This window comes from Ranitomeya variabilis, chromosome 1, assembly GCF_051348905.1.
Source record: "Ranitomeya variabilis isolate aRanVar5 chromosome 1, aRanVar5.hap1, whole genome shotgun sequence".
NCBI lineage: Eukaryota > Metazoa > Chordata > Amphibia > Anura > Dendrobatidae > Ranitomeya > Ranitomeya variabilis.
In genome coordinates, this window is record NC_135232.1 from 500,031,730 (window position 1) to 500,059,238 (window position 27,509).

General features: G+C 44.9%; 1 protein-coding gene across 2 annotated transcripts in view; it reads left to right on the forward strand.

The window, feature by feature from the left end:
* The window catches only part of GTPBP3 (GTP binding protein 3, mitochondrial), a 136,462-nt gene that overhangs the window by 44,727 nt on the left and 64,226 nt on the right, over positions 1-27,509 (forward strand). Inside the window, exon 4 of one of the 2 annotated variants that reach the window (XM_077252272.1) lies at positions 22,331-22,417. The exons of the other annotated variant lie outside the window; for it this stretch is intronic. Coding sequence (XP_077108387.1) covers positions 22,331-22,417 — 87 coding nt within the window. The remainder of the gene's footprint in view (positions 1-22,330; positions 22,418-27,509) is intronic. 2 annotated transcript variants of the gene reach the window in all.

The following is a 27,509-nucleotide window of genomic DNA, read 5'->3' on the forward strand; positions in this document are numbered from 1 at the left end:
TTGTTTTTGTGTTAGGCCAGGAAGACCGGGAGTATAAATGGATTAGTCAGGCAGCAGAGTTTAGAATAGATTGGGGGGGGGGGGGGGGTGCAAGAGTGTTAGAAGGGGGGCCACAAAGTAGGAGATTGCAGTGGTCAAGGTGGGAGATGATGAGTGGACTAGGGTTTTTACAGATTATTGGTTGAGGAATGCATCCCCATGCTATACAAGCGATCAGCCTGCAAAGAATGATAATCCCATAGTGGGACAAAGTAAAAAAAAGTTTTATAAAAATTTGTAAATATATAAAAAAATTAAAAAAAATAAAAATATATTGTAGCCATTGTGGAAAGTCGGCTCACTTAGATGCTTTGCAAGGTCGACACAGGAACACTTTTAGGTTCAAGTCTCTGGGTGGTTTATTACTTCATAAACCATAAAGCCCAAAATAGTAACAAAAACATCCTTTCTGGCACAAATGACAAAAAGTCCGTACAAAGTTCTTCCCAGTATGGCTCCCGTCTTCTGGGACAAACACGCACAGCTTCCTTTCTCCAAGACAACACTGGCTGGACATTTAACTCCCTCCAACCTCGCCCTTGAGGTGGATATATTGTGAGTAGGCATCCCGCCCATCTCTGACCTACTCACTATGAAAGCCAGACCCTGGTAATGACTGGTTTACTCTCCGCACATATCATGCTGGAGGAAAACTTATGGCTTTCACATCACGCAGGATAACAACCTTTGCGACACATATATTTTCCATCACACACGGTGCCAGTGACCCTGTCACACCATAAATATTTTTATTAAAAAAAAGTACACATATTTTGTATTGCCGAGTCCTCAATGACCCGACCTATGAAACTGTCCCACTAGTTAACACGTTTAGTGAACACCATAAAAAAATACATTGTTTCCTGCCTTGTTTATCAAACTGCTGAACAAAAAGGGGAATAAAATGTGACCAAAAAGACAAATATAAATAAAGATAGTACCACTGAAAATATCATCTTGTCTCACAAAAAAACAAGCCATCAAACAGCTCCATCAGTGGAAAAATAAAAAAGTTATAGCTCTCAGAATAAAGCAATGCAAAAATAATTATCAAAGCGCCAAAACATGAAAGAACAATATAACTGTGGTATCACTGTAATTGTACTGACCCGAAGAATAAAACTGCCTTATCAATTTTACCACACTCGGACCGACAACCCTGCCCCCTAACAAAATTACTGAATTGCTGTTTTTTGTTCATTTTGCCTGTCAAAAATCGGCATAGAAAAATTCTTACAAAAAATGTCATGTATCTGAAAATGCTACCAATAAAAACGTCAACTTGTCCCGCAAAAAATAAGCTCTCATATTACTCTGTCAGATGAAATCTGGAAAAATTATAACTCTCAAAATATGGTGATGCAAAAACTATTTTTTGCAATAAAATGCGTTTTTTAGTGTGTGACAGCAGCCAAATATAAAAACCCGCTATAAATCTGGTATCGCTGTAACCGCACCGACCTGAAGAATGAAGTCGCCTAATCACTTATACCGCACGAGGAACGGTGTAAAAAATAAATAAAACCAATTCTTCACCTGCTGTTTTGTTCATTCTGCCTCCCAGAGATTGCAGTAAGGCTTGGCACACATTTATCTCGTGCTCTGCTCTGAGCACTTACATCGGGGCTTCCGTGTAAATCTCAGAAATACGTGATTCAAACGGAACCTCTGGCGGAATATTCCCTATAATGGACGCCATATGACCTGACCTGTGATCCAGGGGTGTCCGTCTTTTTAGGATTGCATAAAAGTGAGGTCGACCACAGTTTTGTGCACTTTTGAAAAGGACAGCGCTGAACAGAGGCCAGACGGAGTCCAGAGTAACTCTGTTGCCTTATTATAGTGAATGGATCCCTCGGGGATTTCATCTGAATTACATCTCTCAGAGATTTAGATGTCCAAGAAGTATAATTTCTCCTTGCGGAGATTGACATGCTAAGCATGCCGAGATGAGTAGACTTAAAGCCGCAATGCTCCTCTGGGAAATATGTTAATTATGCAAATTGTCTCTTCAGAAAGGAAGAGAACTAGAACTCTAGTGCCACCTATTGGAAGGTAGCAATCCTACAAGTCAATGTCGACCCTTTAACGAGCCTTGTCACATTATTTAGAATGATAGCCAAACCAAAATCTCAATTTGCAGACACTGTGTTTTGGGGTACTGCCCCTCATCAGTGCAAAGTGGAAATCTGGTTTGGCTGTGTGAGAGGCGTCCGACCTATATTCAAGAAGTATAATTTCTCCTTGCGGAGACTGACATGCTAACCATGCCGAGATGAGGCTCGAGACAAGGCTCGTTAATTGTCGACATTGACTTGTAGGATTGCTACCTTCCAATAGGTGGCACTAGAGTTCTAGTCCTCTTCCTCTCTGAAGAGACAATTTGCATAATTAGAGATTTAGATTTCCCAGAGGCGCATTGTGGCTTTAAGTCTCCTCATCTCGGCATGCTTAGTATGTCAGTCTCTGCAAGGAGAAATTATACTTCTTGAATATAGGTCGGACGCCTCTCACACAGCCAAACCAGATTTCCACTTTTCACTGACGAGGGGCAGTACCCCAAAACACAATGTCTGCAAATTGAGATTCTGGTTTGGCTATTATCCTAAGTCATGTGGCAAGGCTCGTTAAAGGGTCGACATTGACTTGTAGGATTGCTACCTTTCAATAGGTGTTACTAGAGTTATAGTTCTCTTCCTCTCTGAAGAGAAAATTTGCATAATTAGAGATTTAGATGGAAACCCCAAAGTAAGTTATCAGTATAGAGCGACGAATAATTGTGATCCTAAATATTATGTAAAATGTTCCCAATAAAAGCTTCAATTCAATCCACAAAAAAAGCAAGTCCCCACTCAGGTCCATCATCAGTCAATAGATATATAGGGGGCTTCCACGTTACTGGTAGCACAAATGCTCTGGAAAAGCGAAATGGCTCCTTGCCCTTCAAAACAAATTCAGCATATTCTGCACTCCCAAATCCAAATGCCCCCTCCCATCTGAGCCCCAGTCTGCCTAAACATATGGCATCCACATGTTTGTCATTTCTGAAGCAATAAAAGCCCGCTTACTTACGGGTGCGTGTCTCCAGAAGCAGGAGCTGGGCATAACTTACTGGTCACTTCAACGATCGTGTTCAATTTTCACTCAGCAACATCCACTGCTGTCTGTTTCTGGAAAACACCCACGGAGTCAAAATTGTCACTACATCTGTAGATAAATTCCCAAAGGGTTATAATTTCCAATATGGGGTCACTTGAGGGGGGGGATTCTGCTCCTCTAGCAATTGGGGTCTCTATATATGGAGTCCGCAAACTATTCTGGGAAAATCTGTGCTCCAGGAGTCAAATAGTGCTACGTTCCTCCCGAGTCTCTCCGTATGGCTAAGTAGTACTGTACATCCACATATGGGGTATTGCCACGTTCAGTAGAAATTGTGGGACAAACTATAGTGCCATTTTTACCCACTTCTTGTGTGAAAATGTAAAATCTGCAGCTGTCACTGAACCCCTAATGAATTCATTGAGAGGTGTAGTTTGTAAAATGGGGTCACCTATGCGGGGTTCTGCTGTTTTGGCATCTTAGGGCCTCTCCCAGTGGGTCATGGCACCCACAAACCATAAGAGTAAAATGTGAACTATACTATGGCCCTTTTGGGAGGTTTCCATTGTTTAGGAACATCAGGGGCTCTCCAAACGAGACATGGTGTCTGCTAATGTTTCCAGGAAATTTTATATTCAAAAAGTCAAATGGTGCTCCTTCCGTCCAAGCCCTGCCATGTTCAAAAGCAGTAGTTTTTTCCAACATATGATGTATCGGTGTACTCAGGAGAAATTGCACTACAAATTGTATGGTGCAATTTCTCTTGTTACCCTTATGAAAATGCTACATTTGGGACTAAAAAAACATTTTTGTGGAGAAAATGATTTTTTTTATTTTCACAGCTCAACGTTAGAAACTTCACACAGTGGTTTTCCCCCACATATGGAGTATCGGCATGCTAAGTAGAAATTACACAACAAATTTTGGAAGCCATTTTTTCCTCTTACCTTTATTAAAATAAAAAAAATTGGATCTAAATAAATTTTTTGTGAAAAAAGTTAAATGTTCGTTTTTTTTCCCACATTCCAAAAATTCCTGCGAAGGGTTAATAATCTTCTGAATGTTGTTTTGAGCAGCTTGACGAGTGTAGTTTTTAGAATCGTGTCACTTTTGGGTATTTTCTATCATATAGACCCTTCAAAGTCACTTCAAATGAAAGGTGGTCTCTAGTGATGAGTGAGTTTACTCGTTGCTCGGGTTTTCCCAGGCACGCTCGGGAGGTCTCCAAGTATTTGTTAGTGCTCGGAGATTTAGTTTTTGTTGACGCAACTGCATGATTTACAGCTACTAGCCAGCCTGAGTACATGTGGGGGTTGCCTGTTTGCTAGGGAACTCCCACATGTAATCAAGCTGTCTAGTAGTCACAAATCATGTAGCTACGGCAAGGAAAACTAAAGCAGTCACAAATACTCGGAGACCACCTGAGCGTGCTCGGAAAAACCAGAGAAACAAGTACACTCGCTCATCACTAGTGGTCCCTAAAAAATAATGGTTTTGTAAATTTTGTTGGAAAAAAGAGAAATCGCTGGTCAACGTTTAACTCTTATAACTTCCTAACAAACAAAAAATATTTCAAAAATTGTACTTATGTAAATAAGACATGTGGGAAATGTTATTTATTAACCATTTTGTGTGGCACATCTCTCTGATTTAAGGGCACAAGAATTCAAAGTTTGAAATTTTCTAAATTTTAATTTTTTTTGCCAAATTTCAGTTCTTTATTCACAAATAAATGCAAGTTATATCAAAGAGATTTTACCCCTATCATGAAGGACAATATGTCCCGAAAAAACAATCTCAGATCCGTTGAAGCATTCAAGAGTTATGACTTCATAAACTTACAGTGGTCAAAATTGTAAAAATTGGCCTGGTCATTATTGTGCAAACCACCTTGGGGGGGTTATGGGGTTAAGTTTGGTTACCTCTCCAGATCCCAATATGATATGACCATTTCTATGTTTTAGTCATAGCATTTTTCATCCATGGTTCTACTTTTACTTGTATATACAGGGCAACACTGACATCTTCAGGTTTCTTTATGGTACTACACTGAGCATATTCATGGACTTGGAATAAGAAGGGTTATTATTATTTTTACTTGGACATTACAGACAGACGAGTTTTTCACAACTGAAATTTCTAATATGATGTTTGTTTTCAGTTAAAGTGTACAGACCCTGATTCATCATCAAAGCAATTACACCAAAATTCTGGCATAAATCGCTTTGAAAAGTCGTAACATTTTGGCGCAAAATGGAGTTGTATACACATTTTACAACTTTTGGAATTTTCACTTTGGTTTCCCCCAACTCTGCCAAAATGAGTGGAGCGAGGGTGTGAGTCAATATCTTGACTAACTCATAGCTACGTTGTATCACTCAGTATGAGCTGTGTTATTCATTATGCAAGAAAAACTTATTCCAGTGTCTGCCTGGAGCAGGATTTGTGGCTAAGTACACGCCACAAATCGTGCACCTTTTGACTTAAGCACGCCCCCTCAAGACCAACATGGACACAACACTGGTCCTGATGAAAAAAATTGTTATACAGAGTGATTCACTTTCCACTTTACCCGGAAAATTTGCAGTAACTTTTAAAACAGACGGTTCACCGTACAGAAATTTGGACTGTACATGCTTTGGCTCATGAGAAGTGAGAGATCAATGAGCTTCAGCGACAGCAACAAGAAGCATCCTCGTGCTGACTGGTCTCTCCATCTTGCAAGCTTGGATGCAAACTGTGGTCATTTTCAACACCTACCTTAAAACATAAACTTCTCATGAACCAAGGTATGTACAGTCCAAATTTCAGCACAATAGATGATGTTTTATACGTTACAGCAAATTTTCAGGGTAAAGTAGTGAGTGAATCACTCTATTCATGACTGCTGGATATGGAATAGACCCTCATTTATTAACACATGACCCAAACTACATAGCTCAATAAAATACACAACACATTATTTTGGTGTCAGAAACGCCACAACTGTAATTAAAAATTACATGAGTATAGTAAGAGTCAGCTGAAATTCTAGGCAAGTATATTCTGAGCTTCACAGACATTATGAGGTCACTGAGCTGCCTGCCGTAAAGCAATCAACGGGTAGCAATCCAGGGGCAGCATGCTCTGACTTGCCACAGTAGCAAAGTCAGTCCACTTCAAGTTCTCCAGTAACCCAACCAAAGATCCTCATTCCTGTGCTTAACAGCTAAGCCAACCCTGGATGACAGTACCATTATCACATCCTTCAGGCTGGCTACCAGAACTCAGTTTTTTTTTACCACTATGTGTAACAGCTTTAATTAGTTTAAAGTTAAGGTACCGTTACACTAAACGATTTACCAACGATCACGACCAGCGATACGACCTGGCCGTGATCGTTGGTAAGTCATTGTGTGGTCGCTGGGGAGCTGTCACACAGACAGCTCTCCAGCGACCTACGATGCCGAAGTCCCCGGGTAACCAAGGTAAACATCGTGTTACTAAGCGCAGGGCCGCTATGTTTACCCTGGTTACCATTGTAAATGTAAAAAAAAAAAAACACTACATACTCACCTTCTGATGTCTGTCACATCCCCCGCCGTCAGCTTCCCGCACTGACTGTGTCAGTGCCGGCCGTAAAGCACAGCACAGCGGTGACGTCACCGCTGTGCTATGCTTTTACTTTACGGCCGGCGCTCACAGTCAGTGCGGGAAGCAGACGGCGGGGGACGTGACAGACATCAGAAGGTGAGTATGTAGTGTTTTTGGTTTTTTTTTACATTTACAATGGTAACCAGGGTAAACATCGGGTTCCTAAGCGCGGCCCTGCGCTTAGTAACCCGATGTTTACCCTGGTTACAAGTGAACACATCGCTGGATCGGTGTCACACACACCGATCCAGCGATGACAGCGGGTGATCAGCGACGAAATAAAGTTCTGGACTTCTAGCTCCGACCAACGATATCACAGCAGGATCCAGATCGCTGCTGCGTGTCAAACACAACGAGATCGCTATCCAGGACGCTGCAACGTCACGGATCGCTGTCGTTCTCGTTGGAAAGTTGCTCAGTGTGACGGTACCTTTAGACCTCTATAACCTGCAGCAAACTTCCACCTGACTTCCCAACCACCACAGGAGAGGCAATTTGACACCTTAGATGGCTCGACCAACCAATCTTAATTTCCAATTATAATTACGTTATCTGTAGTACTAGATTAACTGCAATAAAACAGCCCCAGACCTGATTATTGCTAAAGTTTAAACTAAGTGACATAAATAATGAAATAATATAATCCTGGCCTTGCCCTGGCTGTTCATAAAGTATTGAGTCAGTATTTATAAAACTCAAGACTTCCAAAGCAGTGAGGTAATTGTAAACTGTAATCTATGTATAGGGATCCCAACTTACCTCTGACACATTAAGAATAACTCAATAGTGGAAAAAACGTAAAGTGTAACAACCTAAGACTATTGAAATAAAATGCTTGCCCAAACGTGTTTCTATATTGGAAAAACATTCTGAACCCTTTTTTATAATATGTAGCCAGACTCTTGATAACTAAGTTGTCTGAAACCACTACAATCCAGTAACCGCAGACCAAGCCTATCTACAGTAGTGCCATCTGGGTATTGCCGGTAGGAAAAAAGTGCGTTAATATAGCATTCAGCTTAACAAAACTGTAGACAGGTTGAAGAGAGACATCCTCTCTTTTTCACCAGTCCACATATCCCATAAACCACTAGCCGCAAAACCAAACCAACTATTGTGGCATCACCTGTTTAATGTAATCGGGAAAACTGTGTGATAAAAACAGATTTAAATAGCCAAAATTGATTGGGAGACACACCATAATAGTGAATGTAGGAGAACGAGTCTCCCCCTTGTACAGCTCCCCTAGACACGGTATGATGCTCTCTTATACCCTGTATAATGCCCCCTCTCTGTATAGTACCAACCACACAGTATACTGACCACTTAGTAGCCCCCAAACTATTTGATGGCTCCAACATTGTATGATTCCCCCTAGATAACCTCCATAATAGTAAAATGCACCAGATAGTCCTCAATATAGTATAATGCACCCTCTATACATAGGCATACTTTATGTAGTATAATGCTTTCCCTATAGGCATACTCTATGTCGTATAATGCGCTCCCCATAGGTAGACTGTATATAGAATAATGGTCCCCATAGGCAGACCCTATATTGTATAATGCAGTCTCCATAGGCAGACTCTATAGTAAAATTCACTCCAATAGGCAGACTCTATAGTATAATGCACTCCCCCATAGGCAGACATTGTAGTATAATGCATTCCTCATAGGCAGACTCAAGTGATTTTCACTAAATTAGAATATAATCAAAAATTTAATTTATTTCAGTTTTTCAATACAAAAAGTGAAACTGTTATATAGAGTCATTACAAACAGAGTGATCTATCTCAAGTGTTTATTTCTGTTAATGTTGATTATGGCTTACAGCCAATGAAAACACAAAAGTCATTATTTCATTGAATTAGAATAATTAACAAAAACACCTGCAAAGGCTTCCTAACCATTAATAAAAAGTCTGATTATCGAAGCATTATCCCTTACAATAATATATCAACATAAAAGATAGAAAATGGGTAGAAATAAAAACAGACCAAAAATAAAAATTCATTTCAGAAATAATTGAGCTTAATGATTGGAAATTAGGAAAAATCCCTAACTTTTTAGATTAAATGATGGCTCACTTACAACTTTTATTGTTACCTTTTTTATTTGGGGAGGTGGGGGTTAAATTAATTGTCACATGACAGTGTGTAGCCACCTTAATGCTAATACTATATATTCCCTGGGGTTTAATAAAAATGGAAGTCATTAAAATAACAACCACACTGTGAACACAGAGGGGTCCTACGAATAATAATAGATGATGGACTATATTCATTGTTTGCCGGAGTTGACAGGTTCCGGTTACGGTGCGGTTCACTGTTCTGTTAACTTCAATAGTCTGCCACGTATTGCTGGAATTTTGTACAATAAAAGTGAAATGTAGGTAATCTGCTCAGAATGCTGGATAGGTTGCAAACTATTGGACAAAACCATTTACAAAATGATTTGCTACACAAACTTTTTCTAAATATCTTACATGAACAACTAAGGGTCCTGAACAATGGTTTACCTCCATTCCCAAACATAAAGGAAAATAATCTCCAGTCAATCAGTTGTAATAACCAATTCACAATACAACATTATAGTAATACAACTATAAGTTATACTATGCCACATATAATATGACACAGTTAATATTATATATGCAGTGTATATATATATATATATATATATATATATATATATATATATATATAATATAAATAAATCGGTCTGATTGTCATCCGGAGAAGAGGAAAGATCTCTTTCTCACTTGTCATTATCTCAGTAAATTATAATAATTAACAAAAACACCTGCAAAGGCTTCCTAAGCGTTTAAAAAGGTCCCTTAGTCTGTTTCAGTAGGCTCCACAATCATGGGAAAGACTGCTGACTTGACATATGTCCAGAAGGCAGTCACTGTCGCACTCCATAAGAAGGGTAAGCCATAAAAGGTCATTGCTAAAGAAGCTGGCTGTTCAGAGTGCTGTAACCAAGCATATTAATGGAAAGTTGAGTGGAAGGAAAAAGTGTGGTCGTGAACTATCTCACGGCAGCTCAGTGATACACTGCGCGGAGCAATTACCTCCTGTCAGTGTATCGCCGGCTGTCTTTGAGAGCAGTCACATCACTGATGTGACTGCTTTCAAAGTGATCAGGATCGTCGTGGGACATTATGGATTATCTTCTCAGTAGACAGATGAGGAATATTGTTGTTTATTATTTTATTTTGCTGCAGGAGATGTTGGCGTCAGTGGATAAGGCGTTCGGTGAGTATGGTTTAATTAAGCTTATTTAAGGAGTTTGTGTCATTGTTTCAAATAAAGGACTTTATTCTGTGTGTGTTTTTATACACTATCACTATGGAGTTAGTAATGGGGGCCCACTTACCAGTGGGCTTGATCTCACCTGACAATACAAAGGTGACATCAACCCCACAAATATGAACCCCACTTGCCACTGCTACAGGGCAAGTGGGAAGAGCGAGGCTAAGTGCCAGATTTAGCGCATCTTATAGATGCTCCTTTTCTGGGGTGGCTGAGAGCTGATGTTTTTAGTCTGGGAGGGACCAATATCCGTGGCCCCTTCCTAGGCTATTAATATTAGCCCGCAGCTGTATTCCTAGCCTTTGCTGGTTAGATTTTATAGGGGGACCCTATGTCAATTTTTTTCTGGGGTCCCCCTTTAAGCTAGCCTGTAAAGTCTAAGCAAACAGCTGTGAGCTGATACTAATAGCCTGGGAACCTTTATGGCTATTGGTTCCTTTCCAGGATATTAACATCTGCCCTCAGCCATCGGCTTTCCCTCTGCTGGTTATTAAAATTACACGGTAGCCCACGCAATTTTGTTTTTCATTAAAATTAACAGTTGCCGTCTGGTTACAGCCTATGTACATTCATTCTGTTAAATCTCCTACATAGGCTGGTGACAATGTGTGTGTTTGTGTGTTTTGTGTCTACTCATCGGCTTAGAAATGAGGATGTGGGGCTGACACCTTTTCATTACTAAGCCTGGAGCTAGGTGTCAATGATAGCTGCTGATGCAGCGCCCCAGAGTCCTGGTCGTTGCAGTAATGTCGTTCTTCCACCAGGGGGAGTGATATTACGTCTGAAGGCAATAAAGGAGATCTCTTCACCAGGTATCACAAACCACACAACACACTTCACACTCCAGACCGCCAGGGGGAGCTACGCTTCTATCTATTAGGGCACTCCTTACAGTTAGGTAAAACTGGTGGTTTGGTTGGAAAGAGAGTCAGAAGTTGACTGGGCTTCACCCAGTCACAACCCGATGGATTTTGGCATAAGCTGGCTGGAGTGAGCTCCAGCCAGATCCAGACTACGGTCTGAGGAGGACGAGGGTCCACGGAGCTGCGCCTGCCCCACGTGCGGCAGCATCCTAAAAAAGAGACATTGAAGAGAAGTGTATTGCAGTGAGTGAGAAATGAAGTCATAGCAAAAGGAGAGGAAACCAGAAGGAGTTCTGCCCTGTGAAAGGCTGCCTCCTTCTGAGGCGCAGGAATCCCGGTGGCCAGAATACAGAGGGAGTAAGGATCTCTACGCTTTACTTCAGAGACTGGCAGGACAGTTAATTCCACGGTAGCTGCCTGACCTTATACCCAGGAGGCACGGTGGCAACTTGTGGGGGCCGAGGTGTCGTAGGGTCCCTTTAAAAAGCCTCAGGCCACCAGTCATACGGGTTTTGTCCTATCCTATCCATCAGGGGGACAGAGAGAAAGAGACTTAACATCTCCAATAGTTGTGAGGACTCTGGATTTGCCTTCAGACTGGCCGGACTCTGCCTGCCCTGTGGTCCGTACGCTGGACTGTGGACACTGAAGCCTCCAGTAAAGGTAAAGAGACTGCAACCTGGTGTCTTCGTTATTCCCTGCGCCTCACACCATTCACATCTACACTCTGGGAAGCCCTGGGGACACACTTCACCTGTGGGAAGGTATACCATCTAGCTGCCATTACATCACCCCAGCGGACCCCTAAGCAGCGTCGGTCACCCTGACCGAATACCACAGGTGGCATCACTAACATTATCCCTTTAAAGACCTTTCCCCCAATTATCAACGGACGTCCCTAGGGCCATGGACCGGGTCAGCCACCGTGACATCCCCGCCAAGAACCGAAGAACCCGGTAGCGAGTACCCCTTGCCCTAGGGGGCGCTCCATTCTTTTGGCGTCACGAACAGGATCTACTTAAGCATGAAAATCGGGTCATGTGTGCCTAAGAACTGTGCCAGAATTGTATTTGAACTGTTTTTGTTGAAAGACTGTGTATTGCCATTTACCGCCAAAATTCCCGCCAAAACTGCCACCATTATAGCGCCACGAGGAGCGCAGGAGAAGAAGGGCGTGCTAATATGGGAGGAGACTACTAAAGTGGCGCCAAGAGTGACGACCGCCCCCTCCGACTGTGGCTGCAAGATGACGATGTGCCCAGGACCCAAGGAGCTCCGCCCCCAGAAGATGGCGACCAGCGGGTACCTGAACGACGACAAAGTGACCCAGGACCATCTCAAGCGACCGGAGGCGAACCTGAATTTGCCGCTGCTGGAGGGTCCGGACTTCTTGGATCCGTAGGTGGAGGGGCTGAGCCCTCGACTCCCAGACGCAGAGCCGACAGCAGTGAAGAAATGGAAGTCGGAGCTGTGCAAGAAAATCGCACTGGAAGAATCGCAGTCCGGGCGGCAGGACACTCCAGCGTCCTTATCAGCGGAGCAGATCAACATCGGTGGAACCACATCAGACCCTAACGACTCCCCGCGCTACCGACGGGACATCACCTCTGCACCTAGCGACCGAGGGTATACCGGTGGATGTGAGCCCGGAGGGGGTGATCTTCTGCTGGGATGTCCCGAGGAATGGAGTGAGCAGGTCCTATATTGCAGTCCTCACCTGGGAAGAATATAAACAATGTCTTGTGTTGCAATGGAGGGAGAGGAATAAACAGAAAGCCCAATGTGACACACCGGTCACTAAAACCCAGCGAGGCGACAGTCTCCCAGTGATATATGGCATAGTGGTGACCTTTCATCTCCAAAGAGGGAGGGGTTTCATTCAGGAATCCGGGCTAGTGCGAAAGGTTCGGGTCGACAGAGATGAAGTGGAGTCTCACCTTGTAAAGGGACATCCGGGGCGAAGCTTACACCCCGGAGATCCAGTGACTTACACCCATCACTGGGGAGATAGAGGTTGGTACGCTGGAAATGTTAAGAGGTGCGCACCGTTTACAGCGCCACCTAGTGTCAAAGAAACGATCCCAGCCACTACAGCAGTTGAACCACCGACAACCCCTCAGACTAACACTACCACTGTTGGACTCGCTACTGTGACCAATGCTAAAGCTAACATTTGTACTCAGGCTACTCAAACTTTAATAGCAGCTAATGACTTGACGATACATGAACAACAAACCCATGACGTCTACTTGGGACCAGATGAAGATCTGGATACCCACCTTCCCAAGCCAGGAAGTGTGCGATATCGGCTGGTGCCTTGTAAAATACGGCTACCTCCGAAACCGCCTGAATAAACCTCGAAAATCTGACAAGACTGTAAATAGTTTAAAAACATTTCCTTTCTTTGCTGCTTAACCCCTTCATGACTCAGCCTATTTTGGCCTTAATGACCTTGCCGTTTTTTGCAATTCTGACCAGTGTCCCTTTATGAGGTAATAACTCAGGAACGCTTCAACGGATCCTAGCGATTCTAAGATTGTTTTTTCGTGACATATTGGGCTTCATGTTAGTGGTAAATTTAGGTCGATAATTTCTGAGTTTATTTGTGAAAAAAACGGAAATGTGGCAAAAATTTTGAAAATTTCGCAATTTTCACATTTTGAATTTTTATTCTGTTAAACCAGAGAGTTATGTGACACAAAATAGTTAATAAATAACATTTCCCACATGTCTACTTTACATCAGCACAATTTTGGAAACAAATTTTTTTTTTGCTAGGAAGTTATAAGGGTTAAAATTTGACCAGTGATTTCTCATTTTTACAACAAAATTTACAAAACCATTTTTTTTAGGGACCACCTCACATTTGAAGTCAGTTTGAGGGTTCTATATGGCTGAAAATACCCAAAAGTGACACCATTCTAAAAACTGCACCCCTCAAGGTGCTCAAAACCACATTCAAGAAGTTTATTAACCCTTCAGGTGTTTCACAGCAGCAGAAGCAACATGGAAGTAAAAAATGAACATTTAACTTTTTAGTCACAAAAATGATTTTTAGTGAAAATGTTTTTATTTTCCAAAGGGTAAAAGGAGAAACTGGACCACGAACGTTGTTGTCCAATTTGTCCTGAGTACGCTGATACCTCATATGTGGGGGTAAACCACTGTTTGGGCGCACGGCAGGGCTCGGAAGGGAAGGAGCGCCATTTGACTTTTTCAATGAAAAATTGGCTCCAATCTTTAGCGGACACCATGTCGCGTTTGGAGAGCCCCCGTGTGCCTAAACATTGGAGCTCCCCCACAAGTGACCCCATTTTGGAAACTAGACCCCCCAAGGAACTTATCTAGAAGCATAGTGAGCACTTTAAACCCTCAGGTGCTTCACAAATTGATCCGTAAAAATGAAAAAGTACTTTTTTTTCACACAAAATTTCTTTTAGCCTCAATTTTTTAATTTTCACATGGGCAACAGGATAAAATGGATCCTAAAATTTGTTGGGCAATTTCTCCTGAGTACGCCGATACCTCATATGTGGGGGTAAACCACTGTTTGGGTGCACGGCAAGGCTCGGAAGGGGAGGCGTGCCATTTGACTTTTTGAATGGAAAATTAGCTCCAATCGTTAGCGGACACCATGTCGCGTTTGGAGAGCCCCTGTGTGCCTAAACATTGGAGCTCCCCTACAAGTGACCCCATTTTGGAAACTAGACCCCCCAAGGAACTTATCTAGATGCATAGTGAGCACTTATAACCCCCAGGTGCTTCACAGAAGTTTATAACGCAGAGCCGTGAAAATAAAAAATAATTTTTCTTTCCTCAAAAATGAATTTAGCCCAGAATTTTTTATTTTCCCAAGGGTAATAGGAGAAATTGGACCCCAAATGTTGTTGTCCAGTTTGTCCTGAGTACGATGATACCCCATATTTGGGGGTAAACCACTGTTTGGGCGCACGGCAGGGCTCGGAAAGGAAGGCACGCCATTTGGCTTTTTGAATGGAAAATTAGCTCCAATTATTAGCGGACACCATGTCGCGTTTGGAGAGCACCTGTGTGCCTAAACATTGGAGCTCCCGCACAAGTGACCCCATTTTGGAAACTAGATCCCCAAGGAACTTATCTAGATGTGTGGTGAGCACTTTGAACCCCCAAGTGCTTCACAGAAGTTTATAACGCAGAGCCGTGAAAATAATAAATGTTTCCTTTCCTCAAAAATATTTTTTTAGCCCAGAATTTTTTAATTTTCCCAAGGGTAACAGGAGAAATTTGACCCCAAAAGTTGTTGTCCAGTTTCTCCTGAGTACGCTGATACCCCATATATGGGGGTAAACCACTGTTTGGGCACATGCCGGGGCTCGGAAGGGAAGTAGTGACGTTTTGGAATGCAGACTTTGATGGAATGGTCTGCGGGCATCATGTTACGTTTGCAGAGCCCCTGATGTGCCTAAACAGTAGAAACCCCCCACAAGTGACCCCATTTTGGAGACTAGACCCCAGAAGGAACTAATCTAGATGTGTGGTGAGCACGTTCAACCCCCAAGTGCTTCACAGAAGTTTACAACACAGAGCCGTGAAAATAAAAAATCATTTTTCTTTCCTCAAAAAAGATGTTTTAGCAAGCAATTTTTTATTTTCACAAGGGTAACAGGAGAAATTGGACCCCAATATTTGTTGCCCAGTTTGTTGTGAGTACGTTGATACCCCATATGTGGGGGTAAACCACTGTTTGGGCGCACGTCAGGGCTCGGAAGGGAAGTAGTGACATTTGAAATGCAGACTTTGATGGAATGGTCTGCGGGCGTCACGTTGCATTTTCAGAGCCCCTGATGTGCCTAAACAGTAGAAACACCCCACAAGTGACCCCATTTTGGAAACTAGACCCACAAGGAACTTATCTAGATGTGTGGTGAGCACTTTCAACCCCCAAGTGCTTCACAGAAGTTTATAACGCAGAGCCGTGAAAATAAAAAATAATTGTTCCTTCCTCAAAAATTATGTTTTAGCAAGTAATTTTTTATTTTTGCAAGGGTAACAGGAGAAATTGGACCCCCAACAGTTGTTGCCCAGTTTGTCCTGAGTACGCTGGTACCCCATATGTGGGGGTAAACCACTGTTTGGGCGCACGTCGGGGCTTGGAAGGGAGGGAGCATCATTTGACTTTTTGAACGCCAGATTGGCTGGAATCAATGGTGGCGCCATGTTGCGTTTGGAGACCCCTGATGTGCCTAAACCCCTCAATTCTAACTTCAACACTAACCCCAACACACCCCTAACCCTAATCCCAACTGTAGCCATAACCCTAATCACAACCCTAACCCTAACACACCCCTAACCACAACCCTAACCCCAACACACCCGTAACCCTAATCCCAACCCTAACCCTAATCCTAACCCTAATCCCAACCCTAACCCTAATCCCAACCCTAACCACAACTGTAACCCCAACACACCCCTAACCCTATCCGTAACCCTAACCACAAGCCTAATCTTAACCCCTAACCATAAGGCTATGTGCCCACGTTGCGGATTTGTGTGAGATTTTTCAGCACCATTTTTGAAAAATACGCAGGTAAAAGGCACTGCATTTTACCTGCGGATTTACAGCGGATTTCCAGTGTTTTTTGTGCGGATTTCATCTGTGGATTCCTATTGAGGAACAGGTGTAAAACACTGCGGAATCCGCACAAAGAATTGACATGCTGCGGAAAATACAACACAGCGTTTCCGCGCGGTATTTTCCGCACCATGGGTACAGCGAATTTGGTTTTCCATAGGTTTACATGGTACTGTAAACCTGATGGAACACTGCTATGAATTTGCAGCGGCCAATCCGCTGTGGATCCGCAGCCAAATCCACTGCAGATCCGCAGCCAAATCCGCTGCGGATCCGCAGCCAAATCCGCTGCGGATCCGCAGCCAAATCCGCTGCGGATCCGCAGTCAAATCCGCTGCAGATCCGCAGCCAAATCCGCACCATGTGCACATAGCCTAATTCTAACCCTAACCCTAGTTCTAACCCTAATTCTAGGCGAAACCCTAACCCTAAGGCCAGGTTCACACTGCGCTAGCAGCAGCCCGTTCAGCACATACGTTAACGGGCTGCTGCTAGCGCAAGTGGCGACGTTTGCATCGCGCTAGCGCAGATAGAGCATCTGCTAGCTCTATCTGCACTGGCAGTGATGGACCCGGAAACGCTGCAGTCCGCCTCTCCGGGTCCATCACTCAATGACGGCACATCCCTAGCGCACAGCCATTTTGGGCGTGCGCTTGTGATGCGTCCGACATTGCTGTCAATGGCGGCTGTAACGGACTACGTTATACCGCGTTTATGCCGCGGTGTAACGTAGTCCATCAAACGGACTGCTTAGGCGCAGTGTGAACTAACCCTAACCCAACCCTAACCCTAACCCTAACCCTAGTGGGGCAAAGAAAAAAAAAAAAAAAATTGTTATTTTATTTTTGTCCCTACCTATGGGAGTGATAAAGGGGGGGGGTTATTTATTTTTTTTTATTTTGATCGCTGTGATAGAACCTATTACAGCGATCAAAATGTATCTGTAACGAATCTGCCGGCCGGCAGATTCGGCGGGCGCACTGCGCATGCGCCTGCCATTTTGGAAGATGGCGGCGCCCATCGAACAGACGGACCGACACCGGGAGGGACACAGGTCGGTAAGTATGAAGGAGGGGGGGGTGATCGGAAAGCGGGGGGGAAGCGGACAGCGTGGGGAGCGCACAGGAGGACGGAGGGGAGCGGGGGGCGCTATATGACAGGACGGAGGATCGGAGGAGAGGAGATCGGTGGCGGTGGGGGGGGCTGATCACGATCTCCAGCCATGGCTGATGCTATTGCAGCATCAGCCATGGCTGGATTGTAATATTTCACCAATTTTCATTGGTGAAATATTACTATCGCTCTGATTGAAAGTGAAACGTCACTTTCAACAGCCAATCAGAGCGATCGTAGCCACGGGGGGCGAAGCCACCCCCCCTGGGCTAAAGTACCACTCCCCCTGTCCCTGCAGGCCGGGTGAAATTACAGTTAACCCTTTCACCCGGCCTGCAGGAGCGCGATCCGGCCATGACGCATATGCTGCGTCACAGGTCGGATTGGCACAGGTTTTCATGACGCATACGCTGCGTCAAAGGTCGGGAAGGGGTTAAACCCGTCCAGGGTTATGCCTTAAAGGGGTCCTCGGTTCCAGGAGGATTCCAAGTTGGCACCTGTTTTGCACAAGTTATTATTGCTTTAAAGAACTGTGGAATCATGGACTGTGCATGGTCACAAACTGCTTGTAAATAGTTTGCACCTTCTTAAAGGTGCTCTCTACTGGTTTTACAAAGGAGACTTTTACAGAGACTGCCTCCTTAACAGAAACTGCTGTTGATTGTGCTGTAAAAAATAACTGCTTTGCCCTACAGACCTGAAGAAAAACCCGTTGGTGTGACAGAATTCCGGGTCAGGATTACGCGTCTTGTAGCCCACCCAAGACCAACGTTCGGGGGTTCGTAACGGGTCCCTCATATCACGTCACGTCACCTTTAAGTAAACTTGAATGTTGCTGATGTGATTACTTTGCACTACCTCATTGAAAGACTTGAATGTTATTTCGCCCTTAAAGGGATGGTTTACCAAAGAGTTAATGTATTACATGGTTAATATTATGTAGCTGGAAAGTTAGTTGATAATGCACTGTTGAGTAAAATGAAGGAGAGCTTGTCATGGAACATCAGCTAGGCGGAGCTGGTACGTAGGAGAATAGCTGAATAGATGTGAGAGTCTGTAGCTCCTGGTAGCACGTTTGAAGTATTTTGAGAATAGAATGTTAAATGATGTACTTTGAATAAAATTGAGATTTTATGTGAGTAAATTAAAGGAAAATGCAGTGAGCCCGTGGGGGTTGATAGATAGTCCTGCATGTGTAGAAGAATAAAGAAAATGTTGATGCACTTTTGATAGTACACCCTTAAAGGGTAATTGCACTTAGTAGATAGTATACCTGTGCGGGCAATTGTGTTTCATAGCTAGTTAATAATTGTTATGTACTTAATTTAAAGGCGTACGCACAATGTAAATATGTGTTGTTTGTAACGTTTAAGTGTTCTCACCTCCCATAAAGGGAAGCACAGTTATATTAATTTGTTTTATAGCATTTCAAAAATTTTGCATGTTTTTGCTAATGTATTGTTGTTTTCTTTTCCCAGTCCGGGAGTACTGGATTTAACAGGGGGGGGGGGGGGAGTGCAGGGCCCCAGAGTCTTGGTTGTTGCAGTAATGTCGTTCTTCCACCAGGGGGAGTGATATTACGTCTGAAGGCAATAAAGGAGATCTCTTTACCAGGTATCACAAACCACACAACACACTTCACACTCCAGACCGCCAGGGGGAGTTACGCTTCTATCTATTAGGGCACTCCTCACAGTTAGGTAAAACTGGTGGTTTCATTAGAAAGAGAGTTTAGAAGTTGACTGGGCTTCACCCAGTCAGAACCCGATGGAGTTTGGCATAAGCTGGCTGGAGTGAGCTCCAGCCAGATCCAGACTACGGTGTGAGGAGGACGAGGGTCCACGGAGCTGCGCCTGCCCCATGTGCGGCAGCATCCTAAGAAAGAGATATTGAAGAGAAGTGTATTGCAGTGAGTGTCATAGCAAAAGGAGAGGAAACCAGAATGAGTTCTGCCCTGTGAAAGGCTGCCTCCTTCTGAGGCGCAGGAATCCCGGTGGCCAGAATACAGAGGGAGTAAGGATCTCTACGCTTTACTTCAGAGACTGGCAGGACAGTTAATTCCACGTTAGCTGCCCGACCTTATACCCAGGAGGCACGGTGGCAACTTGTGGGGGCCAGGGTGTCGTAGGTTCCCTGTAAAAAGCCTCAGGCCACCAGTCATACGGGTTTTGTCCTATCCTATCTATCAGGGGGACAGAGAGAAAGAGACTTAACCTCTCCAATAGTTGTGAGGACATTACCGAGAAGCTCAGCAGGGAGGTACTACAACACCCAGGCGCTAGAGGAAGGCTACTGATTTCCACCTGGATAAGGGGACTCTGGATTTGCCTTCAGACCGGCCGGACTTGCCCTGTGGTCCGTACCCTGGACTGTGGACACTGAAGCCTCCAGTAAAGGTAAAGAGACTGCAACCTGGTGTCTTCGTTATTCCCTGCGCCTGACACCATTCACATCTACACTCTGGGAAGCCCTGGGGATACACTTCACCTGTGGGAAGGTATACCATCTAGCTGCCATTACATCACCCCAGCGAACCCCTAAGCAGCGTCGGTCACCCAGACCGAATACCACAGGTGGCGTCACGAACATTATCCCTTTAAAGACCTTTCCCCCAATTATCAACGGACGTCCCTAGGGCCACGGACCGGGTCAGCCACCGTGACATCCCCGCCGAGAACCGAAGGACCCGGTACCGAGTACCCCTTGCCCTAGGGAGCGCTCCACTGACACCCAGCCCTAATCCGCCTACCCTGATGCCACACTGCATCAGCATGAAAAATGTGGCGTTGAACCAAGAAATTACATCACAGAACTTTTTTTAGGCAAAGTGCACACGTCAGGATTTTCTGCAGAATTTTCCTGAACAAAACCGGACTTTTTCTGCATTTTTGACGCGTTTTTTTTCCGGAGCTTCCCAATGCATTAAATAGCAGGAAAAACGTGAAAAATCTGCAAAATTAATGAACATGCTGCGTTTTTTACTGCTATGCGCTTTATGGGATGCTTATGTATTAGTTTTTTAAGCGTTTCTTCCTGCGGAAAACGGCCGGAAAAACGCGAAAAAAACGTGAAAAATCCTGAATGTGTGCACATAGCCTTAAAATATATTTAGCTCAGAAAAGCATTCATTGCTGTACAAAAACGTGGCAAAAACGCACTGTTATGGGAGGTAGATAATTAAGAAGCGCAATATCTAAGGTAAAACTTCCACACTACACTAGTATAGAAGTGAATGTCTGAGGTAAAACTTTCCTCTGTGTGTGATGTATATGACGCTACACTACATGAGGTAGAAAATGGAGAAACACACAATGTCTGAGGTAAAATTTCCACACTACACCAGTACAGAATTGAAATGTGGAGAAGCACACAATGTCTGAGGTAAAATTTTCCTCTACATGTGAGTTAGGTGACACTACAGTAGCACATGATGTGTGAAGTGAAATTGCCCAGTTCTGTGAGGTACTAAACCCTGTGTTATACTATCTGAGCCTGTACACATGCTTCTGCCATATCTTCTGGTAGTAGAAAAAGACAGTGAGACAGTTATATTTTTCCAGAACGCCTCCTGTTATGATCTGGTGACCTTGGAGCCGCATGAAACTTTCTCTGGAGTCGGTGGAACCTGTACTGACCGCAAATCCTGAACTAACACCGCAACTAGAAGTAGCCGTGGGGTGTGCCTAAAATACCCTAGACACCTCGACACAGCCGGAGGACTAAATACCCCTATAGATGGAAATAGGAATGCTACCTTGCTTCAGAGCAGATAGGCAAGGATAGGCAGCCCCCCACGAATAATGACTGTGAGTAGGAGAAGAATAGACACACGCAGGTAGAAAACAGGATTTAGCAAAAGAGGCCACTCTAGCTAAATAGGAAAGGATAGGACAGATTACTAGGCGGTCAGTATTAAAACCCTTCCAAAAATATCCACGGCAGATAATACAAAAAGTTCCACAATCTAACTAAAGACATGGAATGTATATCTGCCACTCCAGAGAATCCAACAAGACTGAGAAAATACTGACACAATCTAAGCTGGACAAGAAAACACAAAGAATAGCACTGAATTGTGCAGCACACAACATGTGTGCCACAGGAAAAAAAAAACCAGACACTTATTTTTGCAGATTTGGCAGAAAGGCAGGAGGAACCAGGCAGAGGTCCTACACCTCCCAACAACAATTGACAACTGGCAAGGACTAATGAATCCTGCACGCCTAAATACCCCAGTCAGAACTGCAATCAGCAGATACACCTGACCAGGACTGCAACTCAGGGGCAACTGCATTACCACCTACAACCACCGGAGGGAGCCCAAAAGCAGAATTCACAACAGCCTCCCTCCCAATAGTAATACACAACCAGTCACACAACTGCACTGTTTGTACAAGGGAAAACACCCAGCCAGATAAAATCAATATAAATCTAGATAATAAAAACTGTGGGATTTGAGGGTCACCCACTTTCTACAGTCATGCATCCCCTTTGCCTAGTACTACCAGGAGTTCATTATATTTGATAATTACTTATGTAAGCAATGCTAACACATTCTGATTATTTTCATATATTTTTTTAAATTTTCTAATTTTTGCAGGACAATAAAATGGTAAGAAAGTCTCTGAGTAATCAACTTACTGATTTCTTTGTTTCAGGCCCTCATAGCTTCACAGGAGAAGACTGCTGTGAATACCATGTTCATGGGGGCCCAGCGGTGGTCAGTGGTGTACTTCAGGCTTTAGGTATGTTTTACAAATGTTACCTTTAGTACAAAAATGGTGGAAGGCTGATTATACTAAGGCTCTAAGGCATTCTCATCAAACCTGGTATTAAGCACTAGGGCTCATATGCACAACCATGTTTTCAGTCCAAGTGTTATCCCTTAAAAAACGGACAGCACTCAGATCAATGTCATTCAATGAGGCAGCACTGGGTCCTGCATACAAATCCCACCAAGGACAACATCTACAAGGAGTGTGTATGTGCAGCGCCCCAGAGTCCTGGTCGTTGCAGTATTGTCGCTCTTCCACAAGGGGGAGTGATGGTACGTCTGATGGCACTAAAGGAGTTCACCTGACCAAGTATCACAGTCACACACTACACTTCACACTCCGGCCACCGGGGAAGCAAAAGGTTTTATGTATTAGGCCGCTCCTCACACTCTGGTAAAACTGGGAATCGGATAGGAAGTTAGAGAGAAGCTGACTGGGTTTTGCCCAGGTAACATCTAGTGAGAGAGAGAGTTGCTTGGGAAGACTCAGGGAGGTCCCTGTCGGGTGGGATCCTGACAGAGGCCTAGCACAAGACAGATTGTTACGGAGCCGTGCCTGCACCTCATTGCGGCGGTATCCTAATAAAGGACACGAAGCAAAGTATATTGTGGAGAAGTGAGAAATGAGATCACAGCACAAAGGAGATAGAACCAGGAGGAGTCGTGCCCCAAGATTGGCAACATCCTTCTGAGGCGCGTAGCCGGCGGCCGGAACGCCGAGGGAGTAATAGGCTCTACGCATTACTTTGAACTACGGCAGGGCAGTTAACTTTAGGTTGGCTGTCTCACCTTTACACCTAATGAAGACAACGGAGGCAATTGTGGGAGAGGGGCATCTCTAGGGTCCCTATAAAATAACTCCAGGCCTACCCCGTCATACGGGTTTGTCCTATCCATACCATCTGGGGGACAGAGAGAGAGAACAGAAACATACACGACAGTTGTGGGGACTATCCCGTGGTGCTCAGCAGGGAGGTACTACAACACACAGGCGCTTGTTGTGAATTCTGCTTTTGGGCTCCCTCCGGTGGTTGTAGGTGGTAATGCAGTTGCCCCTGAGTTGCAGTCCTGGTCAGGTGTATCTGCTGATTGCAGTTCTGACTGGGGTATTTAGGCGTGCAGGATTCATTAGTCCTTGCCAGTTGTCAATTGTTGTTGGGAGGTGTAGGACCTCTGCCTGGTTCCTCCTGCCTTTCTGCCAAATCAGCAAAGATAAGTGTCTGGTTTTTTTTTCCTGTGGCACACATGTTGTGTGCTTCACAATTCAGTGCTATTCTTTGTGTTTTCTTGTCCAGCTTAGATTGTGTTAGTATTTTCTCAGTCTTGTTGGATTCTCTGGAGTGGCAGATATACATTCCATGTCTTTAGTTAGATTGTGGAACTTTTTGTATTATCTGCTGTGGATATTTTTGGAAGGGTTTTAATACTGACCGCCTAGTAATCTGTCCTATCCTTTCCTATTTAGCTAGAGTGGCCTCTTTTGCTAAATCCTGTTTTCTACCTGCGTGTGTCTATTCTTCTCCTACTCACAGTCATTATTCGTGGGGGGCTGCCTATCCTTTGGGGGTCTGCTCTGAGGCAAGGTAGCATTCCTATTTCCATCTATAGGGGTATTTAGTCCTCCGGCTGTGTCGAGGTGTCTAGGGTTTTGTTAGGCACACCACACGGCTACTTCTAGTTGCGGTGTTAGTTCAGGATTTGCGGTCAGTACAGGTTCCACCGACTCCAGAGAAAGTTTCATGCGGCTCCAAGGTCACCAGATCATAACAGTACAACTGGCCATAATGAGTTAAATGCATCTCAGAAGAAGGGAAGAAAGGTGTTGAGTAATGTTGAGCGATACTTTCCGATATCGGAAAGTATCGGTATCGGAAAGTATCGGCCGATACCGTCAAAATATCGGATCTAATCCGATACCGATACCCGATCCCAATGCAAGTCAATGGGACGAAAATATCGGAATTAAAATAAACCCTTTATAAACTTGTAGGTTCATTCTACATGAAGGAAAACAACTAAGAATAATGTAGGATGTATTGGGGGACGTGGCGGAGACATTAAAGGCACAGAGGTGTAGCCCAATGTAATAGAATAGCAGGATTTTGTTTTTTTTATGACGTTCGGCGGTAGAAAGATTTTGACTATGTTAATTTTTTTTTTATTTTGTCAGATATTGATGTTTCACTACTTCCACGCCCTTCACCTTCTTTTTTACTTCTCCCACACTTTCTTCTTCATTATCCTCATCATCAGCTTCTTTGACATCAACTTCTTCACCTTATTCATCTTCTTCTTCATCTTCTACCTATTATTTTTTTGGTTACATTGTTCATATTCTTTTTATTTTACTATTATCTTCATCATATTCTACTTCTTCATCATATTCTTATTTGTGACAGGCATTCCCGTAGTTGTTATCTATAAAAGTTTGAAGATTACACCTTCCGTTCTGCCTGTCACAAAACAGTTACATTTGTCCGCGTTCAGTTTGGCCTGCAGCATCAGGCTTTATCCAGGGGCACCACGAGGAGGAACGGACTCACCCCCATACACTGCTTAGTCTTCTTCTGCTTATAATTTAGATCATATTTTTTGCTCTGATATTTAGTGTTATGCTTAATGTTCTTCTGCTCTTTGTTCTGCAGCCTCTTGTTCTTCTGCTTCTCGGTCTTCCAGGTCGTCGTCGTCTCCGGGGTCGTCGTCATCGGGGTGGTCTTCAGGGTCGTCGTCTCCGGGGTCGTCGTCATCGGGGTGGTCTTCAGGGTCATCGTCTCCAGGGTCGTCGTCATCACGGTGGTTGTCGTCTCTGGTGTCGTCGTCATCTTAGGGGTGGTCTTCCGGGTCATCGTGTTTAGTCTCTTGAACTTGGAAATGTAGCAGAAGGTACAAGAAGGCTGAGAAAATGCCGAGAACCAGCTGATGGAACTGGAACTCGGATGGCTACCCGAAGGTCCAAGAGCCAATGGAACTACCGAGGACCAGCTGACGTTACTGGAACCCGGTTACTAAGCAGGAGGTACCCGTGCCTGAAAGCACTACCAAGGACCACCTGACGTTGGTGGAACTCGGATACCCAGAGGGAGGCACCTAAGCCAAAGGCTCTGCCCGGAACCAGCTGACGGTACTGGAACCAGGATGGGGAGCAGAAGGTACAAGAGCAAAAGACAGTGCCGAGAACCAGCTGACGGTGCTGGAACCTGGATGGGTAGCCGAAGGTCCAAGAGCCAATGGAACTACCGAGGACCAGCTGACGTTACTGGAACCCGGTTACTAAGCAGGAGGTACCCGTGCCTGAAAGCACTACCAAGGACCACCTGACGTTGGTGGAACTCGGATACCCAGAGGGAGGCACCTAAGCCAAAGGCTCTGCCCGGAACCAGCTGACGGTACTGGAACCAGGATGGGGAGCAGAAGGTACAAGAGCAAGTGTCTGCGTGGCTTTTGCAGGACACGATGCCGGCTGCACAGCAGGGGAACAGCTGGCGGTGCTGAACCCCACTGACACATTGGCTGGTGTTTTTCTCTGTGCAGCTAGCAGTACCGGGCCCCAACTGGCGGTGTTAGAGCCCGGGGTCAGCAGGAGGAGGAGATGGAGCAGAGTGTAGGCCGAAGCCTGCACTGGCGGCAGCTTTGGGTCTGTTGTGCCTGCGTGGCTGTTGCAGGACACGTTGCCGGCTGCACAGCAGGGGAACAGCTGGCGGTGCTGAACCCCACTGACACATTGGCTGGTGTTTGGCTCTGTGCAGCTAGCTGTACCGGGCCCCAACTGGCGGTGTTGGAGCCCGTGCTCTGCAGGGGGAGCAGAGTGTAGGCCGAAGCCTACTTGAACCAATTTCAAAGGTAACCTTTAACCCCCCCTCAGGGGTTACAAAGTAGAAGAGCCACAGCTTATGCAGCAGTAGTGCTGCACAAGTCAAAGGTTGCTCTTTTAATTTTGCTCCTTGCACACGCTGAATGAAACACGTATAACATTTAGCCCTTTATACAGTCAAACTGTGTTGGAGGCGCGAGTTCCCTTTGTAATGAGACGCAGCACAGATGTCAAGAATCCCACCTTGGTGCTGGGTGCAGCCTCCTGAGCGTTGTTATTTGCTGTACAGGAGTCTGCGCTGTCGTGTTATCCCCTGGCCTAGCGCTGTTAGCGCTGCCCATCTTCTGACCTCATTTAATGTCGGCTGCTGCGGTTCGCGATGACCATGAATCCCAGCCCCGCGGTGTCTTAACATTGTTAAAACACTGCGGGGCTGTGATTCATGGCCTGGCGCAGCACATATGTTCGCCTCTCGCACTCGGGTCCTTACACCCGCTGCAGACTGTGCGGCGTCAGCTGATCCCTTATCGCATGCCACGGCCATGAAGCCGCACAGTCTGAAGAAGGCGGAAGGAGATGAGGACAGGCGAACTGATGCACTGCTCATGCCCATCAATCACACCCTCGCAGTCCCAAGAAATAAGACACCGAGGGGCGTTGTGTGGGTCAGGGCGGCCGCAGAGGCGCAGGCAGCCAAACAATGATGCCAGAAGACGGACAGCGCTACCAAGGGGGTTGCAGCCTGTCATTACAAAGGAAAGTCACACCCCCGGGACGGTTAAATGGTCACACAGAGGACACATTTCAGACGTGTTTTCAGTTCCACATGTGCGAGGAGAATACGTTTATGAGCCACCTTGCACACATGAAGCATTACCGCTGTACAAGGTGGCCTTAAAAACGTACAAACGCCTGGGGGAGGGGGGACAGGTTCCCTTCAATTTCAGTTCTTGTGTCTGCGTGGCTTTTGCAGGACACGATGCCGGCTGCACAGCAGGGGAACAGCTGGCGGTGCTGAACCCCACTGACACATTGGCTGGTGTTTTTCTCTGTGCAGCTAGCAGTACCGGGCCCCAACTGGCGGTGTTAGAGCCCGGGGTCAGCAGGAGGAGGAGATGGAGCAGAGTGTAGGCTGAAGCCTGCACTGGCGGCAGCTTTGGGTCTGTTGTGCCTGCGTGGCAGTTGCAGGACACGTTGCCGGCTGCACAGCAGGGGAACAGCTGGCGGTGCTGAACCCCACTGACACATTGGC